The sequence below is a fragment of the Salmo salar genome, chromosome 18 (genome assembly GCF_965601325.2).
Source record: "Salmo salar chromosome 18, fSalSal1, whole genome shotgun sequence".
In the NCBI taxonomy this organism is placed as follows: domain Eukaryota; kingdom Metazoa; phylum Chordata; class Actinopteri; order Salmoniformes; family Salmonidae; genus Salmo; species Salmo salar.
Genome location: NC_138308.1, coordinates 100,085,973 through 100,109,000, shown reverse-complemented (window position 1 = coordinate 100,109,000; position 23,028 = coordinate 100,085,973). Strand labels below are relative to the sequence as shown.

The 23,028-nt window shown below is 39.9% G+C and overlaps 2 protein-coding genes across 5 annotated transcripts in view; both read left to right on the top strand.

Annotated features, from left to right (window-relative positions):
• The window catches only part of LOC106598467 (butyrophilin-like protein 10), a 125,234-nt gene that overhangs the window by 18,716 nt on the left and 83,490 nt on the right, over positions 1–23,028 (top strand). For all 3 annotated transcript variants that reach the window (XM_082965420.1, XM_082965421.1, XM_082965419.1), the window contains exons 2-4: positions 15,319–15,666; positions 18,743–19,027; positions 19,214–19,327. In XM_082965420.1, the coding sequence (XP_082821546.1) occupies positions 15,319–15,666; positions 18,743–19,027; positions 19,214–19,327 (747 nt within the window). The remainder of the gene's footprint in view (positions 1–15,318; positions 15,667–18,742; positions 19,028–19,213; positions 19,328–23,028) is intronic.
• Positions 1,818–23,028, top strand: part of LOC106583397 (butyrophilin-like protein 2) — a 428,110-nt gene continuing 406,899 nt past the window's right edge. The window contains exon 1 of one of the 2 annotated variants that reach the window (XM_082965418.1): positions 1,818–2,160. In XM_082965418.1, coding sequence (XP_082821544.1) covers positions 2,088–2,160 — 73 coding nt within the window. In that variant the 5' untranslated portion in view covers positions 1,818–2,087. The remainder of the gene's footprint in view (positions 2,161–23,028) is intronic. The other variant, XM_082965416.1, reaches the window with a different exon arrangement.

Below are 23,028 nucleotides of genomic sequence, written 5' to 3'. Positions count from 1 at the left end.
TTCTGGCTGTGCCGGGTGGAGATTATAACAGAACATGGCCAATATGTTCAAATGTTGATAAATAACCAGCAGGGTGAAATAATAGTAGTACTTCTATTAGCAATAGCAATTTATTAAATATGCAGTTGAGGAATATTCCATGTACCAACACTACATGTAGAACGGACATAAGACATTCCCACGTAGAGTATTTTTTTAAATATTTATTTATTTCACCTTTATTTAACCAGGTAGGCTAGTTGAGAACAAGTTCTCATTTACAACTGTGACCTGGCCAAGATAAAGCAAAGCAGTGTGACAGAAACAACAACACAGAGTTACACGTGGAATAAACAAACATACAGTCAATAACACAGTAGAAAAAGTCTACATACAGTGTGTGCAAGTGAAGTAAGATTAGGCAGGTAAGGTAATAAATAGGCCATAGTGGCGAAATAATTACAATTTCGCAAATAAACACTGGAGTGATAGATGTGCAGAAGATGAATGTGCAAGTAGAGATACTGGGGTGCAAAGGAGCTAAAAAAATATAAATAAAATAAATAATATGGGGATGAGGTAGGTGGATTGGTTATTTACAGACGTACAGGTGCAATGATCTGTGAGCTGCTCTGATAGCTCATGCTTAACACAGTGTCCAAAGAGGGGCCAGAAGTATACCGAATGGTGTCGTCTGCGTAGAAGTGGATCAGAGAATCACCAGCCGCAAGAGCGACATCATTGATGTATACAGAGAAAAAAGTTGACCCGAGAATTGAACCCTGTGGCACCCCCATAGAGACTGCCAGAGGTCCGGACAACAGGCCCTCCAATTTGACACATTGAACTCTATCTGAGAAGTAGTTGGTGAACCAGGTGAGGCAGTCATTTGAGAAACCAAGTCTTTTGAGTCTGCCGATAAGGTCCTGACTTTCCTGAAAAGTTTCATATCACGGGGGCTATTTGATGCTACTGCAGTACGCCACAGGATGTTTTTGTGCTGGTCAAGGGCAGTCAGGTCTTATTTAAGATGGTGAGGAAGGCACTTTTAAAGAATAACCAGGCATCCTCTACTGGCGGAATGAGGTAAATATCTTTCCAGGATACCTGGGCCAGGTCGATTAGAAAGGCCTACTCGCTGAAGTGTTTTAGGGAGCGTTTGACTGTGATGAGGGGTGTTAATTTGACCGCGGAACCATAACGGACGAAGGCAATGAAGCAGTGATCGCTGAGATCCTGGTTGAAGACAGCAGAGGTGTATTTAGAGGGCAAGTTGGTCAGGATGATATCTATGTGGGTGCCCGAGTTTACGGATTTAGGGTTGTACCTGGTAGGTTCCATGATAATTTGTGTGAGATTGAGGGCATCTAGCTTAGATTGTAGGACGGCCGGGGTGTTTAAGCATATCCCAGTTTAAGTCACCTAATAGTACAAACTCTGAAGATGAATGGGGGGCAATTAATTCACATATGGTGTCCATGGTGCAGCTGGGGGCTGAGTGGGGTCTGTAACAAGCGGCAACAGTGAGAGACTTATTTCTGGAAAGGTGGATTTTTAAAAGTAGAAACTCGAACTGTTTGGACACAGACCTGGAAAGTATGACAGAACTCTGCAGTAGAATTGAGTTGGCACTTTATTGGCCCAAACACCCACAGACCCACAAGGTTGAGGTTACTCATGGACAGTAATTAGTCATTTGACATTTTTTTGCATTGATGCATTGTGTCTTCTACCTGTCCAAGATTAGGATCCAAAGTGTTAGGAAATATTTGTTCCCATAAATACAAAGGAGGATGTCTCTCCTCATAACTCTGGCACTTTAGTCAGCCTGCCAGACTGGGCACCACAGAGACAATCAAGAGAGAATACATTCAGGTCAACAGTGCCAATTGAAAGTCAAGAGGTGTGTCTGTAAGTGAAAGTGAAATTAAAGTGTGAAACTCCACCAGCCTTTTCCCCCGTTATTTCTGGAACAGACGCAGTGTTACATTCTGTTCGTTGACAAATTAGCCATTCGACTGTTTTGGTTTATTTTTCTAAACTCCTAATAGTTTTATTCACCAGTTACAAACAGCTTTACCTTGGAGTCAGACTTGTTTTGTAGTGAAATGAAGACCTTTCCGACCTCGGCGGTCTGGTGTTTAGGGATTCTGTTCATCAGTGTTTCATTGATAACGACAGGTAGGACACAACATTATTCCTTCATTATTTAGCCTGTAGGCTATTTTAAATAATTTTTTACATTTTTGAATTTCAATAGCTCCTTGGTCATTTGACCTAATGTCCGCTGACTACCCTTCTATACACACTCTAGTTTGTGTAAAATCACAGTGTAACGTACATTTTTCATAGTTTTAAATTTCAATAGCTCCTTGGTCATGTTAATTACACACTTAAGAAGCATGCAGTGGATATACACCCATATTGCATAACCTCTAGTTATGTCTCTTCTATATTGTTGTACATTAATATTAGTTTGACAATGAGGAGGTTCAGTCCAGTGTTGTGTTGAGGAGGTTCAGTCCAGTGTTGTGTTGAGGAGGTTCAGTCCAGTGTTGTGTTGAGGAGGTTCAGTCCAGTGTTGTGTTGAGGAGGTTCAGTCCAGTGTTGTGTTGAGGAGGTACAGTCCAGTGTTGTGTTTACCCTTTTCTTGAATGTTTAACTATAGTAATTAGTAGTTCTGAGGACTTATATTCCCTTATCCTTAAGTGTTTTTTTTATTCCCCACAGTATTTAACAGCGGTACACAACAGGAGAGAGACAGATAATATCTCCTTTCATCGTTAATATTAACCATAAGGAAAAAGGGCAAAGTACAAGAGTCCTGTTATTCATTGTCCAAAGCAGGGTTGGAGAGTGAGCTAGTGAGGTAGGCTGCAGTGGGTTTACTGGTCAATACATATACTGAACATGTAACCACAGTAATGGTGGCCAGTAAATCAATGAATAAAAATGTCATTTTGTCAAATTAAACAGAAATTGTAGACCTTTCATCTTTTTCAATCTAGTAGTAATTTAGTAGTAGACGTAATTTCCTTTATGATTCTACACACAGCCTGAATTATTTTCACTGAACCATTTACAGGACAATAATAAAAGTAGCATATAGGATCCAACACTGTCAAAAAGTGAATAAATCTATGACAAGAGAAAATGAATTGTAAGCACCAAAGTGTGTTTGTCAAAATAATATCAGAAAATGTCAGTTGTTGAACATAGTATCAAATCAAATCAAATGTATTTATAAAACCCTTCTTACATCAGCTGATATATCAAAGTGCTGTACAGAAACCCAGCCTAATACCACAAACAGCAAGCAATGCAGGTGTAGAAGCACAGTGGCTAGGAAAAACTCCCTAGAAAGGCCAAAACCTAGGAAGAAACCTAGAGAGGAACCAGGCTATGAGGAGTGGCCAGTCCTCTTCTGGCTGTGTCGGGTGGAGATTATAACAGAACATGGCCAAGATGTTCAAATGTTGATAAATGACCAGCAGGGTCAAATAATAGTAGTACTTCTATTTGCAATAGCAATTTATTAAATATGCAGTTGAGGAATATTCCATGTACCAACACTACATGTAGAGAATACATACAGGTCAACGGTGCCAATTGAAAGTCGAGGGGTGTGTCTGTGCCTTTTTTCTTTACCCCAGTGGTTCAAGTCAAGAGCCACCTTTCCCCTTTCCCCTATCATGTCTGAAAGTGACAGAGTCAGCAGCCAAGAGAGTTTTTCACAGTATGTCATAAAAAATTATTACACTTATGAATGTATGTAAAATGCTAAGATGTATTAGATCCAGTGCAATAGAATACCTGAATTTGAATGCAGCGTGTTCCGATTCCTCCTTCTCTTTCTGTCCAGCAGAAAGATCCAAAAACACTTGATGGTTCATGCAGATACTGGGGAAGCAATATAGAAATGTATTGATCCCTTAAATGATTTTACTATTAAATGACCCATATCACAACCCTCATACCTCTTCACAAAAATGTACCTAAATCAATTTTGGAAAAAGATTTTTACTCACAAAATACACTCAAATATCAAGTCATTATCAGGTTATGTAAACTGCGTGCTAATACTCAATGTAGAATGATTTGTCTTAATGTATTATGTAATGTAAGATTGTCGTAAGAGAGGAGCGGACCAAAGTGCAGCGTGATTATCGTTCCACATATTTTATTGAACTGTGAAACTATGCAATAAAATACACATAAACTAAAGAACAAAATAGCAAACCGTGACGCAGAGGTGAAACATACACTACTCAAAAACAATCTCCCACAAACCCAGGTGGGAAAACCTTAAATATGACCTCCAATTAGAGACAACGATGACCAGCTGCCTCTAATTGGAGATCATCCCAAACAAAGCCCAACATAGAAATACAAAACTAGAACAACCCAACATAGAAATACAAAACTAGAACATAACATAGAAAAACGAAACTAGAAAAAAATCCTGTCACGCCCTGACCGTTTGAAAGATATTGAGGTTTGAAAGCACGAATATCCGTCAAATATCCAAATTAAAACTGTTTTTACCTCGGTGATGACTTGTCGTCTGATCAGACAGGGGAGTTTGGCGTGTGGTGTTGTCCGTTGCAGACAAACACTATTTACCCACTACTTCAATACGGCAGTGACTTTTTCGTAGCAGGTTAAGATAATTAGTTAAGTTTACGATAAGGTTTAGCGAAAATGCTCCCCTAACTTGTTACGAAAATCGTAACTGTATCAAAATCGCGTGAAAATAGTGTCTGTCCGTGGTATGCGCACCAAGTAGAGACATTGTTAGGTTAAAGGAAGTAGCCATGTTTATGACTGAAAAGAGAAGCCGCTTTTCGATCTTTTTAGTCATAAATATGATTAAAGCCAAGAAAGAGTAGACACACCAGGTGTAAATGATTAAGGGGTTGGAACAGCGAAGTTCCAGTTACGGCTAAATATAATTTAGTGAGTGTTGAGATTAGGGTAATGTCCATTGAGGTAGAGGACTCATCTTTATATCTGTGACATTATATCATCTGGTCAACTGTAAAACATACAGAATGCTGCAGGGTACTGACCAAGACCAGACAGAGAACACATTACACCGGTTTTAAAGTCTCTGTACTGTAAAACATACAGAATGCTGCAGGGTACTGACCAAGACCAGACAGAGAACACATTACACCAGTTTTAAGGTCTCTGTACTGGCTGCCTGTCAGTTTTAGAATTCATTATAATATTCTATTGGTTTTCAAATCAATCCACGATTGTGCACCCCAATACATATCAGACATGCTTTTAAGTTATGTACCCACGTAGCACAAACGTCTGGTCCACATCTGGCCTGATTCTGGCATGCCAGATCTAAAGCTGCTGGCCCGGGTCTGCTGGCCCGGTCCTAGTCGTAAATGAGTAATTCAGCCAAGATCAGCCTGAACTGAACCAAAGCTGCCATTTTATAGCCAGAATCAGCCCATCAATGGCCCAAATATACTTGATTCTCCCCCACCCCCACTAAAAATATATATTAAACGTAGGTAGTAATATTATATTAAATCTACACTACCTGTCAAAAGTTTTAGAACACCTCATTCAAGGGTTTTTCTTTATTTTTACTGTTTTCTACATTGTAGAATAATAGTGAAGACATCAAAACTATGAAATAACTCACATGGACTCATGTAGTAACCAAAAAAGTGTTAAACAAATCAAAATATATTTTATATTTGAAATTCTTCAAATAGCCACCCCTTTGCCTTGATGACAGCTTTGCACACCCTTGACATTCTCTCAACCAGCTTCATGAGGTAGTTACCTGTAGATTTTGACCGGTAGTGTAGGTATATTGCGGCTATCAACCGAACTATGAACAACAAACATTAAAAAACAAGAAATCTTCTAATTTTAAGTCCGGTGGACTCCCAATGATTTTGTTAATCGGTCTCACTCAGATATCATATTAAAAACTGTGAGCATTTCTCTACACCCCATGGCAAAATGTGTAGAATTGTGGGGGTTCAAAGTTTGCAATTTCAGTCGTCTGTTATAGCTCCACCTTGTGGCCAATATGCATATCTTGAGAGGATGTGGACTATGTGTCTTTACCATCAGGTCAAGTTGCACCCTCCTCAGCCTTTAGATCTCATAGTCATCTGAATGTTAATTTTGCTCGCTAGAAGAACTGGTATAATAATAATGAATCAGAGGAAATACAACAGGCTTTCACCAGCTTCTCTGTTCTAACCCCCAATAACCAACAGCAACCAATACAATAGGCTTTCACCAGCTTCTCTGTTCTAACCCCCAATAACCAACTGCAGCCAATACAATAGGCTTTCACCAGCTTCTCTGTTCTAACCCCCAATAACCAACGGCAACCAATACAATAGGCTTCCACCAGCTTCTCTGTTCTAACCCCCACCAACAGCAACCAATACAATAGGCTTTAATTAACTGGCGCCGGAAGAAATGCCAGCAGTTTTACGGTCCCCTAACCAATTGTGCTATTATGTGTTTTTTCTCGCGTTATTTGTAACTGATTTTGTACATAATGTTTCCTGTCCTCTCTGAGGTCACCAAATCACACACACTCGTCATACCCATCCCTTAAGTGTCCACGGACCATTCCCACCTTCTCACAAGTGGATATTTTGTATCAAATCCTCATTTTGAAGGATTTAGGAGTTCGCCATGTGAAATCCTTTGTTCTCTCTTTGTGTCTCTTTCTGTTCTCTCTCTGTCTCTCTTTCTGTTCTCTTTCTGTTCTCTCTTTCTGTTCTCTCTGTGTGTCTCTTTCTGTTCTCTCTCTCTGTGTTTCTCTTTCTGTTCTCTCTCTATGTCTCTTGAGAGAGAGAGTCCACGATCTATACCCAGAAAGGGTAACGTCATGACAATAGTTTAACCTCAACAGACACTAGTCAGAATACAGGAAGGTTATATAGTTTACCACCATCTGATCTAGTCAGAATACAGGAAGGTTATATAGTTTACCACCATCTGATCTAGTCAGAATACAGGAAGGTTATATAGTTTACCACCATCTGATCTAGTCAGAATACAGGAAGGTTATATAGTTTACCACCACCTGATCTAGTCAGAATACAGGAAGGTTATATAGTTTACCACCATCTGATCTAGTCAGAATACAGGAAGGTTATATAGTTTACCACCACCTGATCTAGTCAGAATACAGGAAGGTTATATAGTTTACCACCATCTGATCTAGTCAGAATACAGGAAGGTTATATAGTTTACCACCATCTGATCTAGTCAGAATACAGGAAGGTTATATAGTTTAACACCATCTGATCTAGTCAGAATAGAGGAAGGTTATATAGTTTACCACCATCTGATCTAGTCAGAATACAGGAAGGCTATATACAGTGGTTCCTCCTTTAAAAGTTGCGAGTTTACACCTCGGGACTTAGAGGTACCCTGCATCACCACTTCATTGTTCCAGACCACCACAAGGGGGAGTTAGAGTGCTCATTATCCATTTGGGTCCCAAGGTTTTTATATGACCAATCATATCGAGTGGTTCCAATGACGAATTTTGACGTGAGCCACCCGTCCCTGTTGACTTTCTTCAGCAAAGATGGCTGACAAAACATTACAGGGGAAGCAGATTTAACCTCTTGACGGTCGCCTAGGATAGGGGGCGCCACAGCGCATTTTGAAAAAAAATTGTGCCCATTTTAAACGGCCTACTACTCAAACTCACAAGCTAGGATATGCATATAATTAATACTTGTGGATAGAAAACAACCTAAAGTTTCTAAAACTGTTTGAATGGTGTCTGTGAGTATAACAGAACTCATATGGCAGTCAAAACCCCGAGACAGATGGAAACAGGAAGTGGAATTCTGAATTGCGAACTCAACTTCATCACGTTGCCTATTAATCACACCGTGAGCTATGGTTCATTGAGCACTTCCTATTGCTTCCACTAGATGTCCCCAGTCTTTACAAAGTGATTTGAGGCTCCTACTGTGAAAACTGACAGAATGACACGCTGTGGAACGTGGTCACACGGAGAGGGCCATCACCATTATGACGCCGGCGCCCCTGGTTACCCTCCCCTTTTCGAAACGTTTTGAAACACAATGCAATCGTCCCCTTTGAATCTTATTGGAGCTCTGGTTGAAAAAGGCCCTAAAGATTTATGTTATACAACGTTTGACATGTTTGAACGAACCTAAATAAGAAAAAAAGGCATTTTGTTGAAAGAGTAGCCCTGCGCACGTCGGAACTTTTGGTGCAGCCTTCAGAACGCGCTAACAACAACAAGCTAATGGAACATAAAGGATGAACTTTTTCGAACGAAAAAAACATTTGTTGTGGCCCTGGGATTCCACGAAGTGCCTAAGGATGAAGATAATCAAAGGTAAGGGATTATTGACAATAGTATACAAGACTAGATTTGATATGCGATTGTTCCAAGATGGCTAGCCTATTGCTATTGCTAGCCACTTGTTCTGAGTATCGCATCCCCTTTTATCGCAAAGTGTGATTACCCAGTAGAAGAGGTAAGTATTTTTAAATCTGGCATTACAGGTGCTTTCAAGAGATATTCATCTATAAATCTTAGAATGACAATATTACATTTAAAAAATGTTTTTCGAATAGTAATTTAGTAAATTGTAGCGCTGTTTCATCGGATGCATTTGAGGGAAAATAGTTAGTCAACGTTACGCACCGATGTAAAATGCTGTTTTTATATATAAATATGAACTTTATCGAACAAAAGAATGCATGTATTGTGTAACATGATGTCCTAGGTGTGTCATCTGATGAAGATTGTCAAAGGTTAGTGCTGCAGTTAGCTGTTTTTTGGTTATTTGTGATGCATGTGGTTGGTCGGAAAATGGCTATGTGGCTACTTTTACGATATACTCCTCTAACATAATCTAATGTTTTGCTTTTGCTGTAAAGCCTTTTTGAAATCGGACAACGTGGTTCGATTCAGGAGAGGTGTATCTATAAAACGATATAATTTGAATTATTTTTTTGGAAAATACTGCCCCCTGCTCCATAACAAGTTAAGTAGTTATAACGTCATAACGAGTCAAGAAAAACATTTACAATTGATAAGAATATGTTAGTTAAAACCTGTTGGGGCTAGGGGGCAGTATTTTCACGGCCGGATAAAAAAACGTACCCGATTTAAACTGGTTACTACTCTTGCCCAGAAACGAGAATATGCATATAATTAGTAGATGGATAGAAAACATTCTGAAGTTTTCTAAAACTGTTTGAATGGTGTCTGTGAGTATAACAGAACTCATATGGCAGGCCAAAACCTGAGAAGATTCCATACAGGAAGTGGCCTGTCTGACAATTAGTGTTTCCTTCTGGGTTATCTCTATCAAAATTACAGTATCTTTGCTGTAACGTGACACGTTCTAAGGCTTCCATTGGCTCTCTGAAGGCGCCAGAAAGTGGATTGGGGCGTCTGCTGTCTCTGGGCAAAGAACAGGAACTCTGTTTGTGAGTGGTCAGCCTAGTGGCCTCAGAGCCTGGAGATGCTCGGGCATGAGAGACCAGCATGTTTTTCTTTCTCTATTTGAATGAATACAAAGTTGTCCGGTTGGAATATTATCGCTATTTTACGAGAAAAATCGCATAAAATTGATTTTAAACAGCGTTTGACATGCTTCCAGGTACGGTAAAGGAACATTTTGAATTTTTTTGGCCACGAAATGCGCCCGCACGTTACCGTTTGGATAGTGACCCTGAACGCACGAACAAAACGGAGCTATTTGAATATAACTATGGATTATTTGGAACCAAAACAACATTTGTTGTTGAAGTAGAAGTCCTGGGAGTGCATTCTGACGAAGAACAGCAAAGGTAATCCAATTTTTGTAATAGTAATTCTGAGTTTACTGAGCCTCGACGTTGGCGAGTGTCTGAATAGCTAGCCGTGATGCCCGAGCTATGTACTCAGAATATTTCAAAATGTGCTTTTGCCGAAAAAGCTATTTTAAAATCTGACACCGCGATTGCATAAAGGAGTTCTGTATCTATAATTCTTAGAATAATTGTTATGTATTTTGTGAACGTTTATGCTGAGTAACTTAGTAAATTCACCGGAAATTTTGGGTGTGTATGCTAGTTCTGAACATCACATGCTAATGTAAAAAGCTGTTTTTTTGATATAAATATGAACTTGATTGAACAAAACATGCCTGTATTGTATAACATAATGTCCTAGGAGTGTCATCTGATGAAGATCATCACATGTTAGTGCTGCATTTAGCTGTGGTTTGTTTTTTTTGTGACATATATGCTTGCTTTGAAAATGGCTGTGTGATTATTTCTGGCTGGGTACTCTCCTGACAATAATCTAATGTTTTGCTTTCGCTGTAAAGCCTTTTTGAAATCGGACAACGTGGTTGGATTAACGAGAGTCTTATCTTTTTAATGGTGTAAAATAGTCATATGTTTGAGAAATTGAAGTTATAGCATTTTTGAGGTATTTGTATTTCGCGCCACGTGATTCCACTGGCTGTTGAATAGAGTGGGACGCTGACGTCCCACGTTTCCCATAGAAGTTAATGTAGAGACAAACGATTGTGCATATTTTTTTGTAAGAAAGTCAATTTATGAAAATCGCTATTTAGCAAGTTTTTTTTCAGTCATATCCAATTTATACCAGGAGTATCAAACTCCAGTCTGTGAATGACTCTGTGTCTGCATGTATGTATTACAATTAGAGGTCGACCGATTATGATTTTTCAACGCCGATAGCGATACCGATTATTGGAGGACCAAAACCCCGATACCGATTAATCGGCCGATTTATTTATTTTTGTTTATTTGTAATAATGACGATTACAACAATACTGAATGAACACTTATTTTAACTTAATATAATACATCAATAAAATCTATTTGGCCTCAAATAAATAATGAAACATGTTCAATTTGGTTGAAATAATGCAAAAACAAAGTGTTGGAGAAGAAAGTAAAAGTGCAATATGTGCCATGTAAAAAAGCTAACGTTTAAGTTCCTTGCTCAGAACATGAGAACATATGAAAGCTGGTGGTTCCTTTTAACATGAGTCTTCAATATTCCCAGGTAAGATGTTTTAGGTTGTAGTTATTATAGGAATTATAGGACTATTTCTCTCTATACGATTTGTATTTCATATACCTTTGACTATTGGATGTTCTTATAGGCACTTTAGCATTGCCAGTGTAACAGAATAGCTTCCTTCCCTCTCCTCGTACCTACCTGGGCTCGAACCAGGAACACATCGACAACAGCCACCCTCGAAGCAGCGTTACCCATGTAGAGCAAGGGAAACAACTACCCCAAGTCTCAGAGCGAGTGACATTTGAAACGCTATTAGCGCGCACCCGGCTAACTAGCCATTTCACATCGGTTACACCAGCCTCATCTTGGGAGTTGACAGGCTTGAAGTCATAAACAGCGCAATGCATTGTGAAGGGCTGTTTGAATGAATGCTTACGAGCCTGCTGCTGCCTACCATTGCTCAGTCAGACTGCTCTATCAAATCATAAACTTAATTATAACATAATAACACACAGAAATACGAGCCTTAGGTCATTAATATGGTCGAATCCGGAAACTATCATCTCAAAAACAAAATGGTATTCCTATTACTTTGCACAACCTTCAATGTTATGTCATAATTACGTAAAATTCTGGCAAATTAGTTCGCAACGAGCCAGGCGGCCCAAACTGTTGCATATACCCTGACTGCGTGCAATGAATGCAAAATGACACAATTTCACCTGGTTAATATTGCCAGCTAACCTGGATTTCTTTTAGCTAAATATACAGGTTTAAAAATATATACTTCTGTGTATTGATTTTAAGAAAGGCATTGATGTTTATGGTTAGGTACAGTCGTGCAACGATTGTGCTTTTTTCGCAAATGCGCTTTTGTTAAATCATCTCCCGTTTGGCGAAGTCGGCTGTCTTTGTTAGGAAGAAATAGTCTTCACAGTTCGCCACGAGCCAGGCGGCCCAAATTGCTGCATATACCCTGACTCTGTTTGCAAGAGAAGTGACACATTTTCCCTAGTTAAAAGAAATTCATGTTAGCAGGCAATATTAACTAAATATACAGGTTTAAAATATATACTTGTGTATTGATTTTAAGAAAGGCATTGATGTTTATGGTTGGAGCAATGTGTACCTAAGCGATTATATGCAACGCAGGACAGGTTAGATAAACTAGTAATATCATCAACCATGAGTAGTTAACTAGAAATTATGATTGATTGATTGTTTTTATATGTTAAGTTTAATGCTAGCTTGCAACTTACCTTGGCTTCTTACTGCATTCGCATAACAGGCAGGCTCCTCGTGGAGTGTAATGTAAAGCAGGTGGTTAGAGTGTTGGACTAGTTAACCGTAAGGTTGCAAGATTGAATCCCTGAGCTGACAAGGTAAAAATCTGTCGTTCTGCCCCTGAACAAGGCAGTTAACCCACCGTTCCTAGGCCGTCATTGAAAATAAGAATGTGTTCTTAGCTGACTTGCCTAGGTAAATAAAGGTAAAAAAATTATTATTATATATTTTTTTTTAAATCTGCCAAATCGGAGTACAAAAATACCGATTTCCGATTGTTATGAAAACTTGAAATCGGCCCCAATTAATCGGCCATTCCGATTAATCGGTCGACCTCTAATTACAATTATTCACTTCAACAGTTTTCCTGCTCCTGGGACATCAATGACTACACATTGTCCACCACGCTATCGACTACCGACTGTGCCCAAATGTATTAATTGGGGTTGGGGTCAATTGTGGCTAAAAACACTTTGTCAATTCGTATCTTTAACGTGGAAAGGGGAAAAGGTATTATTATTAGTTTTTCACCAGTGTAGCAGGATGGTTATTAGCTGAACAATAGACTATTCAACCTTTACTAAAGAATTGTCTAACAGCTGAGCTAAGTGTGAACCCCACATGTTTAACATGATGCTCTGGTGGCTGACATATAAACAGTATAACATGATGCTCTGGTCTGGTGGCTGACATTTAAACAGTATAACATGATGCTCTGGTCTGGTGGCTGACATTTAAACAGTATAACATGATGCTCTGGTCTGGTGGCTGACATTTAAACAGTATAACATGATGCTCTGGTGGCTGACATTTAAACAGTAGAACATGATGCTCTGGTCTGGTGGCTGATATTTAAACAGTATAACGTGATGCTCTGGTCTGGTGGCTGACATTTATACTGTATAACATGATGCTCTGGTCTGGTGGCTGACATTTAAACAGTATAACATGATGCTCTGGTGGCTGACATTTAAACAGTAGAACATGATGCTCTGGTCTGGTGGCTGATATTTAAACAGTATAACATGATGCTCTGGTCTGGTGGCTGACATTTATACTGTATAACATGATGCTCTGGTCTGGTGGCTGACATTTAAACAGTATAACATGATGCTCTGGTCTGGTGGCTGACATTTAAACAGTAGAACATGATGCTCTGGTCTGGTGGCTGACATTTAAACAGTATAACATGATGCTCTGGTCTGGTGGCTGACATTTAAACAGTATAACATGATGCTCTGGTCTGGTGGCTGACATTTAAACAGTATAACTTGATGCTCTGGTCTGGTGGCTGACATTTAAACAGTATAACTTGATGCTCTGGTCTGGTGGCTGACATTTAATAAAATGTTTCCTATTAGCAGGACAATATACTTTTTATAACCCGGCTACTGTTGTGAAAATCCCTCAACTTGCAATGTATTCGATGCTTAAGTACTCTAAAGTGTCGCATTTCTAACTCAAAACAGTTCTGCATCTTTATACGATCTTCTTGATCTTCTTCCTTTTTTTGTTGAGCAAAAGGGCCACAGTTGATTCGTCTGTGAAGATGACCTTATTGAATGTCTCGCCAGCTTTGATCCATGGCTGGGCCTGTAGGACGCAACGTTCTGTGTTTGTCAGACGAATCATTGGGTCGAAACTACAGAACAACAGAACTGCAAAACAAGAGAACTACAGAACAACAGAACTACAGAACAATAGAACACACATGGTTAATGTTCTGAGAATTAAAAAAAATATATATTTTTACTACCGTTCAAAAGTTTGGGGTCACTTAGAAATGTCCTTGTTTTTGAAAGAAAAGCACTTTTTTTGTCCGTTGAAAATAACATCAAATTGATCAGAAATACAGTTTAGACATTGTTAATGTTGTAAATGAATTGTAAATAATTTGTAGCTGGAATCGGCTGATTTTTTAAATGGAATATCTACATCCATTGTCAGGAACCATCAGTCCTGTCTTCCAATGGAACGTTGTGTTAGAACAGAGGAACTCTGGGGTCTGGGACAATGTACTGTCTGGGATGAGGGGTCTGGGATGAGGGGTCTGGGATGAGGGGTCTGGGACAATGTACTGTCTGGGATGAGGGGTCTGGGATGAGGGGTCTGGGATGAGGGGTCTGGGACAATGTACTGTCTGGGATGAGGGGTCTGGGATGAGGGGTCTGGGATTAGGGGTCTGGGACAATGTACTGTCTGGGATGAGGGGTCTGGGATGAGGGGTCTGGGACAATGTACTGTCTGGGATGAGGGGTCTGGGATGAGGGGTCTGGGACAATGTACTGTCTGGGATGAGGGGTCTGGGATGAGGGGTCTGGGACAATGTACTGTCTGGGATGAGGGGTCTGGGATGAGGGGTCTGGGATGAGGCACCATTGTTTGGTGTGCAGCACATTGGCAGTGATTGCTGTGAATTATAGTGCAGTTCATTGCAGGCTGTATGGAAGCTGGTCAAAATGAATTGAACCCAAATCAAATAAACAAAGTCGGATAGAAATGTCGGCCGGCAGGCCTTGTGTTTGACACGCAATATTTTTATTTTACCTTTTATTTAACCAGGCTAGTCAGTTAAGAACAAATTCTTATTTACAGTGACGCCCTACCAAAAGGCAAAAGGCCTTCGGCGGGGTTGGGGGCTGGAATTTAAAATATAAATAAATATAAATATAAAAATATAGGACAAAACACACATCACGACAAGAGAGACACCACAACACTACATAAAGAGAGACCTAAAACAACATAGCAAGGCAGCAACACATGACAACAGAGCATGGTAGCAACACAGCATGGTAGTAGCACAAAACATGGTACAAACATTATTGGGGACAGACAACAGCACAAAGGGCAAGAAGGTAGAGACAACAATACATCACACAAAGCAGCCATAACTTAACTGACTTAATTTGGCTTCAATTCACTATTGAGTCTTCACATAGGAATGAAATGGTGTCATGTGATCGGCCAAAGTCCATCAAAGAACAGGAAGTTACCAATTATCTTTGTTGTTTGTTTTTCTCCAGGGTCGTCTGAGGTTCAGGTTGTCGGACCGGCTGACCCAGTCGTTGCCTTAACTGGTGATGACATCATTCTACCATGTTCCCTGAAACCCAGTGTCAATGCTGAGGACATGATAGTGGAGTGGACAAGATCGAACCTGAAAGCAGAAAAAGTCCATCTTTACCTTGACAGTCGAGACTCCTTTGTGGATCAGTCTACATCCTACAGGGGAAGGACATCAATGTTTAATGAAGAACTGAAGAACGGCAACGTCTCCTTAAAGCTGACCAACGTTACTCTCTCTGATGCTGGAAGATACAGGTGCTTCATTCAAACACTGAAGAAGGAAACCACAGTTAAACTCATTGTTGGTGAGTCATGAATACTGAGATGTGATCAGAGGTTGTATTGGTAAATCTGGCTAAATGATTGGCTGCTAAAATATAAAAATGACTTCCTCCGTCATATCATCATATCATCAAAGAGAGGGGTGGACTCAGAGACATCAGACTAAACATGACATGACTAGACATGAATAGACTTTGAATTTAGGCTGCTGTTAGATTGGTAACCAACACTAGACACTCTACCATGCTGCTGTTAGATTGGTAACCAACACTAGACACTCTACCATGCTGCTGTTAGATTGGTAACCAACACTAGACACACTACCATGCTGCTGTTAGACTGGTAACCAACACTAGACACTCTACCATGCTGCTGTTAGATTGGTAACCAACACTAGACACTCTACCATGCTGCTGGTAGATTGGTAACCAACACATCATGTATATCAGTTAGTAGGATCCATCCTTACCTGGAACGTGACAGACTCACAGGTACATCTTTCTCCATAAGAATTTGGTGTTTGGTTTTCGCCAGGCATAATGGGACTCATGTTGTCCAAAAAGTTATACTTTTGACTCGTCTGTCCATAGAACATTCTAGAACATTCTTCCAAGAGTCTTGATGATCATCCAGGTCTTCCAGCTACTTTAGTCAAGTTTTTGAGCAAAATGGGTCCAATTATGCCTGTCGAAAATCAAACACTGCATTCCACAGGAAGAACCTCGTACCAATGGTTAAGCATGGTGGTGGTAGTTTGATGGGATGCTTTTCTGCCTCAGGACCTGGACCTGCCTTAATAGAAGGAACCATGAATTCTGCTCTGTATCAGAGAATTCTACAGGAGAGGCCATCCGTCTGTGAGCTGAAGCTGAAGCACAGCTGGGTCATTCAGCAAGACAATGATCCAAAACACACAATCAAGTCTATGTGAAAATGGTTTAAAAAAACAACACATTTGAAGTTCAGGAATGGCCTAGTCAAAGTCCAGATCTAATCCCAATTGAGATGATGTAGCAGGACTTGAAACGAACAGTTCATGCTTGAAAACCCACAAATGTCGCTGAGTTAGTAGTTCTGCATGCAATAGTGGGCCAAAAATCCTTCACAGAGATGTGAGATCAACAACTACAGGAAGTGTTTGGTTGGAGTCATTACAGCTACAGTAAATTACTCCACAGCGATGTGAGAGACTGATCAACAACTACAGGAAGCATTTGGTTGCAGTCATTGCAGGTAAAGGAGGCACAACCAATTATTGAGTATGAGGTGGAAATTACTTTTTCACACAGGGGGATTGGGTGTTGAATAACTTTCTAAATTAACCTCTATGGGGCAGGCGGGACGAATTCGTCCCACCTACGTAACAGCCAGTTGAATCCTGTGGCGCGATTTTCAAATACCTTAAAAATCCTATTACTTCAATTTCTCAAACATATGACTATTTTACAGCTATTTAAAGACAAGACTCTTGTTAATCTAACCACACCGTCCGATTTCAAAAAGGCTTTACAACGAAAGCAAAACATTAGATTATGTCAGCAGAGTACCAAGCCAGAAATAATCAGACACCCATTTTTCAAGCTAGCATATAATGTCACAAAAACCCAGAAGACAGCTAAATGCAGCACTAACCTTTGATGATCTTCATCAGATGACACACCTAGGACATTATGTTATACAATACATGCATGTTTTGTTCAATCAAGTTCATATTTATATCAAAAAACAGCTTTTTACATTAGCATGTGACGTTCAGAACTAGCATACCCCCCGCAAACTTCCGGCGAATTTACTAACAATTTACTAAATTACTCACGATAAACGTTCACAAAAAGCATAACAATTATTTTAAGAATTATAGATACATTACTCCTCTATGCACGCGATATGTCCGATTTTAAAATAGCTTTTTGGTGAAAGCACATTTTGCAATATTCTAAGTACATAGCCCGGCATCACAGGGCTAGCTATTTAGACAACCAGCAGGTTTAGCACTCACCAATATCAGATTTACTATAAGAAAAATGGTCTTACCTTTCCTGTTCTTCGTCAGAATGCACTCCCAGGACTTCTACTTCAATAACAAATGTAGGTTTGGTCCAAAATAATCCATAGTTATGTTCCAACAGCGACGTTTTGTTCGTGCGTCCCAGACACTATCCCAATGGTAAATAACGGTCGTGCGCACGGCGCATTTCGTGACAAAAGATTTCTAAATATTTCATTACCGTACTTCGAAGCATGTCAACCGCTGTTTAAAATCAATTTTTATGCAATTTTTCTCGTAAAAAAGCGATAATATTCCGACCGGGAATCTGCAATTAGATAAACAGCCGAAGGAAAATATATCACTGGGTCGAATCGGGCACGCGCCTAATTCCATTGTCCTCTGATGGGCCACTTGGCAAAGGCGATTATGTGTTTCAGCCTGAGGCTGCCTCGTCATCGTTCAGGTTTTTCCCGGGCTCTGAGAGCCTATTGGAGCCGTAGGAAATGTCACGTTACAGCTAAGATCCTGACTCTTCAATAAACAGAAGCAAGAACAACAACACCTTGTCAGACAGGCCACTTCCTGCATGAAACCTTGTCAGGTTTTTGCCTGCCAAATGAGTTCTGTTATACTCACAGACACCATTCAAACAGTTTTAGAAACTTTAGGGTGTTTTCTATCCATATGTAATAAGTATATGCATATTCTAGTTACTGGGTAGGAGTGGTAACCAGATTAAATCGGGTACGTTTTTATCCGGCGGTGTAAATACTGCCCCCTAGCCCTAACAAGTTAATTAAATAAGATAAGTATAGTTTTTTTCTTTGTTGCAAACTCAGGTTCCCTTTATCTAATATTATGTTTTGGTTGAAGATCTGATAACATTCAGAATCATAAAATATGCAAAAGTAGATAAAATCAGAAAGTGGGCAAATAGTTCAGCCAGTGGTCTGCTTTATCTTGTATCTGTAGGTGCTGTATCTCAGCCAGTGATCTGTTTTATCTTGTATCTGTGTAGGTGCTGTATCTCAGCCAGTGATCTATTGATCTTGTATCTGTGTAGGTGCTGTATCTCAGCCAGTGATCTGTTTTATCTTGTATCTGTGTAGGTGCTGTATCTCAGCCAGTGATATCTATTGATGGAACCAAAGGCTGGGGGTTGGTCCTGAAGTGTGAGTCTGGAGGCTGGTTTCCTGAACCTGAGATGGAGTGGCTGGACAGTTCTGGAACCATCCTCCCTGCTGATGGACCTCCAGAGAGACACAGGGACTCAGAGGGCCTCTACGCTGTGAGACGACATGTCACCGTGAACAAGACTGACACCAACAGTTTCACCTGTAGAGTTCAACAGCAGGAGATCACCCACCTGAAGGAGACAGAGATTCATGTCCCAGGTGAGGTCTTCATTGGTTAACCCAAATACCTGAGACCCCTTGTTAGTTAAACTAGTTAGTGGAGGATGGTTTCCTAGGGGATGACCTGATTGGTCTGTTTTCAGTAGTATTTATAAATGATGCTTTACTTCCTGTACAGTATATATGTAGGTGTTGTAATGGTTTGACATGGCTTCTCTGTTTCAGATGAGGTGTTTCCTAAATCACAAACAGGGTTGATTGTTGGTCTATCAATAGCAGGAGCTGTTGTAGTTCTTGCAGCTTCAGCTGGTGTCTACAAGTGGAGAAAACATACTGAAGGTGAGTTTAACCTTGATGTCTCATCATTAACCTGTTATGGATAGGGGGCAGTATTTTCACGGCCGGATAAAAAACGTACCCGATTTAATCTGATTATTACTCCTGCCCAGAAACTAGAATATGCATATAATTATTAGCTTTGGATAGACAACACTCCAAAGTTTCTAAAACTGTTTGAATGGTGTCTGTGAGTATAACAGATCTCATTTGGCAGGCCAAAACCTGAGGAAGTGCTCTCTCTGACCATTTCTTGGCCTTCTACACTCTCTTTATTGAAAACTGAGCATCTCTGCTGTAACGTGACACTTCCTACGGCTCCCATAGGCTCTCAGAAGGCGGCAAAATGCTGAATGATGCCTTTGCAGGCCCAGGCTGAAAAACAGTAGCGCATTTGGATAGAGGTCGATCTGAGAACAATGAGACTGGGGCGCGTGCACGATGCGACACCATGTTTTTATTTTTTCGTCTTTGAACAAAAACAGGGTTTCCCGGTCGGAATATTATCGCTTTTTTACGAGAAAAATGGCATAAAAATTGATTTTAAACAGCGTTTGACATGCTTCGAGGTACGGTAATGGAATATTTGGAAATGTTTTGTCACGAAACGCGTCGGGCGCTTAACCCTTCGTCACCCTTCGGATAGTGTCTTGAATGCACAACAAAACGCCGCTATTTGGATATAACTATGGATTATTTTGAACCAAACCAACATTTGTTATTGAAGTAGAAGTCCTGGGAGTGCATTCTGACGAAGAACAGCAAAGGTAATCCAATTTTTCTTATAGTAAATCTGAGTTTGGTGAGGGTCAAACTTGGTGGGTGTCAAAATAGCTAGCCTGTGATGGCCGGGCTATCTACTCAGAATATTGAAAAATGTGCTTTCACCGAAAAGCTATTTTAAAATCGGACACCTCGATTGCATAAAGGAGTTCTGTATCTTTAATTCTTAAAATAATTGTTATGTTTTTTGTGAACGTTTATGGTGAGTAATTTATTAAATTCACCGGAAGTGTTCGGTGGGAATGCTAGTTCTGAACGTCACATGCATGTCAAACGCTGTTTAAAATCAATTTTTATGCGATTTTTCTCGTAAAATAGCGATAATATTCCGACCAGGAGACATCGAGACATCGAGACTGAAAATGTAAAATGGACTCTTCACGTGCACGCGCGCACCCGTCTCATTGTTCTCAGATCGACCACTTTCCAAATGCGCTACTGTTTTTCAGCCAGGGACTGCAGAGTCATCATTCAACGATCTGGCGCCTTCTGAGAGCCTATGGGATCCTTAGAAAGTGTCACGTTACAGCAGAGATCCTCTGTTTTCAATAAAGAGGCTAAAGAAGGACAAGAAATGGTCAGAGAGGGCACTTCTTGTTTGGAATCTTCTCAGGTTTTGGCCTGCCATATGAGATCTGTTATACTCACAGACACCAACAGTTTTAGAAACTTTAGGGTGTTTTCTATCCAAATCAAACAATTATATGCATATTCTAGTTTCTGGGCAGGAGTAATAAACAGATTAAATCAGGCACGTTTTTTATCCGGCTGTGAAAATACTGCCCTCTATCCATAACAGGTTAATCACAGACCTCATGGTTTATTACTATAATACTGATGGGTTAACTGTTAACCTCTTGGGGCTAGGTGGGACGCTAGCGTGCCACCTGTGGTGCACTCCATCAACAGCAGGTGCATTTCAAGAGCGGCAAATTTGAATCCAAATAAATGTCAAAATTCAAATTTTTCAAAAATACAACTATGTTACACCATTTGAAAGATAAACATCTCCTTAATCTAACCACGTTTTACGATTTCAAAAAGGTTTTACGGCGAAAGCATAAATTTAGAGTATGTTAGGACAGTACATTTACAAGAGTTGTGTGTAATGTTTTGTCAAGTCAAAGACAGGGTCACCAAAACCATAAAACCAGCTAAAATGATACACTAACCTTTTACAATCTCCATCAGATGACACTCCTAGGACATTATGTTAGACAATGCATGCATTTTTAGTTCTATCAAGTTCATATTTATATACAAAAACAGCGTTTTACTATGGCATTGATGTTGAGGAAATCGTTTCCCTCCAATAACCGGCAGTCAAGTCAGCGTCACAAATTAAATAATTAAAATTAGAAAACATTGGTAAAATATTATATTGTCATTTAAAGAATTATAGATTTACATCTTTTGAACGCAATCAACTTGCCAGATTTAAAAATAACCTTACTGGGAAATCACACTTTGCAATAATCTGAGCACTGTGCCCAGAAAAATACGCGTTGCGATACAGACTAGACGTCATGTTGGGGAGATCTAAAATCGAAAATACTATGTAAATAATCCATTACCTTTGATTCTCTTCATCAGATGTCACTTCCAGGTATCACAGGTCCATAACGAATGTAGTTTTGTTCAAAAAAGCTCATCATTTATGTCCAAAAATCTCCGTCTCGTTAGCACATGATGTAAGCCAGCCGGACTTCTCGTCATGAACGAGGGGAAAAAATATATTTCCGTTCGTTCAAACATGTCAAACGTTGTATAGCATAAATCATTAGGGCCTTTTTTAACCAGAACATGAATAATATTCAAGGTGGACGAATGCATAGCCTTTTATAACGTATTGGAACGAGGGTACCCAACATGAAGTAGCGCGCCAGGTGTCTAATGGGACATCACCGTTCCATGGCTCTTGTTCGGTCAGATCTCCCTCCAGAAGACTCAAAACACTTTGTAAAGGCTGGTGACATCTAGTGGAAGCAATAGGAAGTGCCAAAATATTCCTAAACCCCTGTGTTTTTCAATGGGATAGGTTTAAAGTCAATACAACACATCAGGTATCCACTTCCTGTCAGAAAATGTCTCAGGGTTTTGCCTGCCAAATGAGTTCTGTTATACTCACAGACACCATTCAAACAGTTTTGGAAACTTTAGAGTGTTTTCTATCCATATATAATAAGTATATGCATATTCTAGTTACTGGGTAGGATTAGTAACCAGATTAAATCGGGTACATTTTTTTTATCCAGACGTGCAAATGCTGCCCCCTAGACCCAACAGGTTAATCACAGACCTCATGGTTTATTACTATAATAATTATGGGTCAACTGTTAATCACAGACCTCATAGTTTATTACTATAATACTGATGGGTCAAATGTTAATCACAGACTAGTTTCTGTCTGTCTGTCTGTCTGTCTGTCTGTCTGTCTGTCTGTCTGTCTGTCTGTCTGTCTGTCTGTCTGTCTGTCTGTCTGTCTGTCTGTCTGTCTGTCTGTCTGTCTGTCTGTCTGTCTGTCTTTCTGTCTGTCTGTCTGTCTGTCTGTCTGTCTGTCTGTCTGTGTTCCTGTCTGTGACCCTGTCTGTCAGTCTGTGTTCCTGTCTGTCTGTCTGTCTGTGTTCCTGTCTGTCTGTCTGTCTGTCTGTGTTCCTGTCTGTCTGTCTGTCTGTGTTCCTGTCTGTCTGTCTGTCTGTCTGTCTGTCTGTCTGTCTGTCTGTCTGTCTATGTTCCTGTCTGTCTGTCTGTTTTGGTAGCAAGATGACTGAATATATTTCTCCCGAATGTTCTATTGTTCAAAACCTGACTGAACAGCTAAGTGTTGTCTCTGTGTTTACGACATTCATATTCATGTAATTTTCAACATTACCAACATTATCAAAGGAAATAGAGGAAATTACCCATAATACATCATGTTT